Raw genomic sequence first — 6,174 nt, forward strand, 5'->3', positions numbered from 1 at the left:
CGGGGCCTTAGAGACAGTCCCTTACTGCAACAAGAGCCTTGGGGACCGGCTCACCCAGCCAGTGCAACGCCGGAGCGGCGGCCCCGCTCTCTGTGCCGGGTTACAGAAAGCGATGGGCAAGACACGGGGGACCGCATACAGGGCAACTGCATTGCGACGGGACCCCGGGACGTGGGTGTGGGTGTGGGCGTGGGCGTGTGGGTTGTCTCGGCTGTGTGTGTAAAACTGGGGGAGGGCGAATCCCAGCTCGGGCCGGAGGGCGGCGGCAAGTCTCGGTCACGGGGGCGGGGCCGGCCGGCGGGGCCCGTGTTCCGGGGAGCAGAGACGGAGCGCGCTGGCCTGTAGGGCCCTGGAAGCACCGACCCGCCCCACCCCGGCGGCCCTGCGCGGGGCTGTGGGCTGGCTCCTGCCGCCCCGCCTCTCCACTGGGGCTGGAGCCGCCGCCGCCTCCCGCGGCGCGTCCGCCCCAGCCGCGCCGATGCCACGTGGGAGGCGGAGGAGCCGCCGCCGGCGCCGGCCGGGAGCCCCGGGCCCCCCCCAGGCGCAGGGGGCGCCGCTGGCCGGGCGCCGAGAGGCGGGGGGCTCCCGGGAGCGGGCGGGGGCCGGCCTGCCCCGCTGGGCCCCGCGGGAGGAGGTGCTCGGCGGCGCCCAGGGAGAGCTGGGCCTAGCGGGGCTGCTCCCGGCCCCGCCCGGTAGCGCGGCGGGGCCTGCCGGGGTCTCCCACCCGTGGGCCGCCCCCGTCCCGCTCCTGGCCCCGCTCCTGGCCCCGCCGGCCCCCCGAGCGCAGGGCAGCGGCCTGCCCGCCGCGCTGGGCATCTTCCGGGAGCTGGCCGGGCTGGCGCGGGAGCCGGGGCCCGGAGCTAGCAGGGCGGGGGCGGCGCCGCGGCTGAGGACCGTGTACGTGAACCCCAGGTGGCTGGAGCGGCAGGCGGCCTTGGCGGCGGCCCCAGAAGGCCCGGTCGGGCCACAGGGCCCGGAGGCTGCGAGCGGCTCGCCGGGGCCTCCGCCCGCCGCCCAGGGGGAGGCCTGCCCGGAGGCAGCGAGTCCCTACGTGGGGCTGCGGAGACCCCTGGGCTACCAGCTGGCGAAGGCCACCAAAGAGCGGATCTGGAGGGGGGAGTTCATTGACCTGTTCTCCTTGCTCCACACAGAGCTGGCCCCGGAGCACGAGCCTGGCCAGGGGCTGGGGGACACGCTGGACCAGTGGGTCTCCGCCTTCCTGGTGTACGCCAGCGTGCTGTGCGAGAAGCACCCCCAGAGGTGTGGGGCCATGTTCAAATACCTGGATGTCATCCGCAAATTCCATGCCACCTACGGCGGCACTTCTTGGCTGCACTATGACGAGGACTTCAGGCGGCTGGCGGCCAAGGACCCCACCATGGCATGGGGGGATGTGGACTTGAATCTCTGGATGAAGTGGATGGCCCCGTTGAAGCCATCCACAACCAGGCAGCTGCAGGCTGCGGGTGACCAGCAGGCTCCACTGCGGCCTCAAAATCCCAGGACGGATGATAAAAGTCAGGTGTGCCGGGCTTGCAACAGTGGCACATGCTCCCACACTGTCTGTGCATTAAAGCAGAAATGTACAAGGTGCCAGGGGCATCAGGGTGCTGCCCATGCATGCTGTGCATCCAAAGGGGAAGAGGAAGGAGGGCAGATTGAAAGACCACGGAAAGCAGAAGAGCAGCAATGCTCAGAATGTCACTCGAGTTGAGACAGGGCCTCACTCCTAATAGTCTAGAGATTTTCACACAGATACAGATTTTTTTGGCTAAAAAAATCAACTAAGAATCTGTAGTTGACTGATACACCATGGTTTAGGGTGTAAACAAAGCTCCAGCAGGTTAGAACAGAACACTTATTAGAAAATGTGTTCCTTACTTGTATCTTTTTTTTGGACATTCTACTGCCCAACAGAAATTAGTTATTGATACTGTTGTACTGTTAAGGCCCCTCAGCAATCTGTTTTTCCTCTTTGTAAAGAATATGTTGCTTTCCAAGAAATCGCAGGTGGGTGGGAAAGAAAACCAGGAGAATTGACCTCTAATTGTCTTAAATATGTTCCTAATGATAGTTATTCATATACAAAACAGAATGTGCATGAGATTTTGCTGTTGTAATTTTGGGAGGATTTGGCATCTGCAGGCCAAGTGAAAGATAAAAGCTGGACAAAGATGCACATCAATGCAAGTGAGATAAACCAGAGTTTTGGTGGGCACAGTTTGCACCACTTCTAACGAATAGAGGATTCAAGTCAAACTCGGGATTCAATAGATTAAATCCACAAGAGTTTTAGCCTGCCTTGTGCAAAAGCACAAGAAGAAGACCTTGTCTACATTAAGGATTTGCCATTATTGCAGTCTTCAAGGTAACTGGACTGGTGCAACCCCGAAGGTACACCTGGTGGAGCTTATTCCATTTGAAGCAGGGAGGAGCTCTTCCACCAGTACAAATAGCAGCTCTGTCTGTACATGAGGGGTAGCACCTGTCCAGTTATAATAATAATGACTATAATAAAAGCAAATTCCCCCATATATACAAGATCAAAGACTGAATATTGAGTCTCGGGTCAAATGTATGCTAGTTGAAAGGCTTTGTTAATGCATTTGCGATTCTTATTTTTTTTAATTGTTTTGAGGACCGTAGGAGGCAAACAAATTTTTGATGCATCCTTTTGGATTCTTGCTATTCTGTATTTTATAGTGACTGGCACAGAGCTGTTAAAGGATTGGACTGTACTAGCATGATCTGGAAATAGATAACTTTTCTAGGAGAAGTGCAAGTATTTAATAAGTCACACTAAGTCCTCAGTTTTGTACCACATCAAAACTGGTTTGTCTGAGCCAACTGCAAAAACAGTGGAAATGAGTACCATAGAATGTGTACCAAATAACACATACTATAATAGCTCCCAATGCAGCTCTTGTGGCATTAGTACATTTTTGTAATGATAATACTCTATGCTTATGCAATTTGTTCTGACATCTCTCTTCAGACTTCTCATTTCTGAGATGTAGCAGATCAGTTTTTACTTCACTGCAGATCTTACCATGTGAGTACTCTAAATATAACATGTTAGACATATTTTTCATCCTGTTAGAGATTGGATTTGTAGTTTGTAATCTTAATCAGACTTTTAATTCTGTTGTTCTAATTATTAGTACTGGATATGGAACAGCTGTTATGTTTAGCACCAGAGGGCTTGATCCTCTTCCTATTGAAGTCAGAGGCAAAACTCCCTCTGATTTCAACAGGAATAGGATTGGGCTCAAATTTGCAGTGTTTTCCTAAGAATTTGAGGAAGCTGTCAGAACTTACTAGCATATACAGAAGTGTTAAATGTGTGTGGGAGGGTTCTCTTAAATGGGTTCAGATAAACAGTTTGTATTTTACAGTAAGGGCTTGTCTAAAATAAAAATTGTATCCACCTTAACTATAATGGTTGTTGACTCTACCAGTGTAGTTAAGGCAGTATAGCTGCCCTAGCATGGTTGCAGTTGTATTAGTATAAAAGCTTATACCAGTGTAGCTTCCTCTATGCAAATAATCTCTCATACTGCTATAACTGCATCCAGACTGGAGCACATACAGGTATAACTATTTCAGTTTATTTAAAAAAAAAATAGCATTCCTAACTGAAATAGCTATGCCAGGATATCTGTTATAGACCAGACTTAAGTTAAAGTGTGAGGCTTCCATGGCAGGGCACTGATGGAGGCACAAAAGTGTGGTGGTGTTGCTTTCCTTATGGGTGACCTGCAAAGGAAAACATTTCTTTTCCTGAGCTATTTATTGCTCCTTTATGATGTATAAAGGCGGTCTCCAAGAAATAAAAGTTGTGTTGTCTGTTCGTGCTGGAAGACTATAGAACTAAATGGAATAGTAACATCACATTAAGCTTAAGTCTTTTTCATTCTTGAATGAGAGAAGGGGATGCTGTCTTCACACAGGGAGCTTTTCTCCCAGCTGTTTGAATATTGAATATTTCTTTGCTTGAATATCTTTTCATTTTTTTGTTTCATAAAAACAAAACAATAAAAAATTCAGTTTTAAGCAGTGTGACTAAACATTCTTTCCTTTTACAATCAAAGGTTGTGAAAACTACATCTTAGATTTCAGTCTCTTGTAATGTTTTACCCCCCTCTCCCTCCCCGTTCTCCTGTTCTACAGAATGTTGATCACAGCTAGAACAAAATCAAGACTTGTTCTTCTAATTTTTACATTAGAAATATCTTTTAAAAAACAAAAAACAACCCACTTGAGGCACTCCTTTACTTCATAAAGAAGCAATCAAGAAACAATTTTTAAGGGCTGGGGTGAGAAATGATAATTTGGTTTTGGACTTGATAGTTGGCATCAGTGTGTCATCTGAGACAAATTCTTGAAACTTGTCTAGATAAATTTTAGGTAATTCTCAATTTTTTTTATACCACATTCAAGGAGAAAGCTAGTTAGAAGGGCAGTCCAACTAAATTGGTGAGTTACATGCTATAACTGACTAACTCTAAATTTTAAATGCGTGTGTGTGCATTTGTTAAAGACAGAATTTTTTATAGGTACCAACAGCCTGACTCCATTATTGTCTAAGTGGAGCTCAGGTATTGTAATGCATCCATTTACCTCTGCTTTTGCTGCATTGCATGCTCTGCTAAAGAAGACATAGGAGACTCATTTTACCCAACCAGCAGTTGTAGCAATGGACTACAATCAAGCCAGTTTGTTGGACAGTAGGAATACTTGCAGTGCAGCATTTGGCACAGACTATCCAAAGAGGGCAAAGATTCAGGAGGGTGAATGAGTTGAACCGCCTTTGAATGAAGTCTGAAACAACTTCCAGAAGGGGAACCCTACTCTAAAATACTACATGGAAAATATAAGTTAAAGTGAATATTGTAATTACCAGATTGTCCCTTCTCATTCAAACAAACTATTTTGTGCTGTTCTGGGTCCTTAAAAGATCACATCTGAATATTTCAAAATCTATGTACTAATTTAAAAAAGATTTCAAATCTTGGTTTTTATTAACTTTTCCATTTCATGAAGAATATCTGCAACAACATGTACTGAGTTGAAATATATCCTACATTCAGTAGATCAGAGGCTGTTGACAGTTGTCTTACAAGATTCACACATTTCCTCTCTTTCCTCTGGGGGGAAAAAGTATTAACTTCCATTGGCACCTTCAAAAAAGCCATAGGGCAGTCATACATACCTATCTTCTTCACCATACATAGAGATTACAAATTATTCTTCCATTTATCCCGATAGCATATCTAGCACTGTAAATATCAGGTTATGAATGGTTATTGTCTGGTGCCAATGAAAGTTAGATTAGATGGATCATGGCTTAATTATTATTATTTTTTTTTCCCCAGTGTTCTGTTTTCTCTCCCCCTCACCTCACACACTAGGGCGTATGATCAAGGTGATAGTATTAGGTATCAGAAAATCAAGTATTATCTGTTCTTTTTCCCATTCTTGGTTGTCACAATATTGTGCACTAACTTGAGATGTTTGTAAATTCATATTAAAAATGTTTGAGACCTCATCTAAATAAATTTTTTTTTTTAAATGTTGTGCTTAGCTTTTAGCCTTAGACTCATTTTTTGTTCTCCCTTGCGCTGCCACGTCCCCTTTAATTACCTTCTTGCTTCCATGTCCCTTTACCTGGTCTTGCATTGTGCCTCTTGGACCCTTTGTGTCTTTGGTTTTTAATTGTGATGGCGCAGCAGAACCTTTTTGTGCATGGAAGGAAATTTTACTAGGATCATCTACAGAAAATACTTTGGGCATGGAGCTATTTGTTTCCTTGGAAATTGGCTGTGTTTTACAAGGGTTTCCTGAGTGCAGTAACTGTTCTGGGGACAGATTCTTAGCTGGGGTAAATTGAATTTAGTGGAGCTGTGATAGTTTACACCACCTGCTGATCTACCTCTTAGTTGTCCAGAAGTTGGTACGGCTTATAGTTGTGCTTGGATAAATTCATGCTGTTCTTGAGACAGTAATGCTTTGAAAGTCCCAAAAGAGGGCCTCCACAAATACTCCAGTAGTCAGTGGACCACCTAGTACTGTGAAATGCAATTGGTAATTTTATAGCTCAGACTGAAAAGGCTTGTTTTAATTAAATGCATTGTCCAGGTGCTGAGGATTGCTATATTTGAATGTCATACTTTC

General features: G+C 46.5%; 1 protein-coding gene across 7 annotated transcripts; it reads left to right on the top strand.

The window, feature by feature from the left end:
- Positions 1-205: 205 nt before the first annotated feature.
- Positions 206-5,583, top strand: LOC142072941 (uncharacterized). 7 transcript variants are annotated; one of them, XR_012669560.1, is made up of 4 exons: positions 206-1,522; positions 2,996-3,052; positions 4,441-4,476; positions 4,557-5,583. XR_012669560.1 is itself a non-coding variant. In XM_075131254.1 (3 exons), exons 1-2 carry the CDS (start codon positions 479-481, stop codon positions 3,008-3,010), a joined length of 1,059 nt encoding a protein of 352 aa, XP_074987355.1. In that variant the 5' UTR covers positions 206-478; the 3' UTR covers positions 3,011-3,052; positions 4,441-5,583. The 7 variants fall into 7 exon arrangements, 3 of the variants coding, with proteins under 3 accessions (XP_074987355.1, XP_074987360.1, XP_074987354.1); XM_075131254.1 differs by having other exon boundaries at positions 4,441-5,583; XM_075131259.1 differs by lacking the exon at positions 4,441-4,476.
- The last annotated feature ends 591 nt before the right edge of the window (positions 5,584-6,174 follow it).

This window comes from Caretta caretta, chromosome 1 (genome assembly GCF_965140235.1).
Source record: "Caretta caretta isolate rCarCar2 chromosome 1, rCarCar1.hap1, whole genome shotgun sequence".
Classification (NCBI taxonomy): Eukaryota; Metazoa; Chordata; order Testudines; family Cheloniidae; genus Caretta; species Caretta caretta.

Excerpts from the sequence above, each read along its gene's own strand:
- LOC142072941 (XM_075131254.1), top strand. The coding sequence starts at position 479 with ATGCCACGTGGGAGGCGGAGGAGCCGCCGCCGGCGCCGGCCGGGAGCC.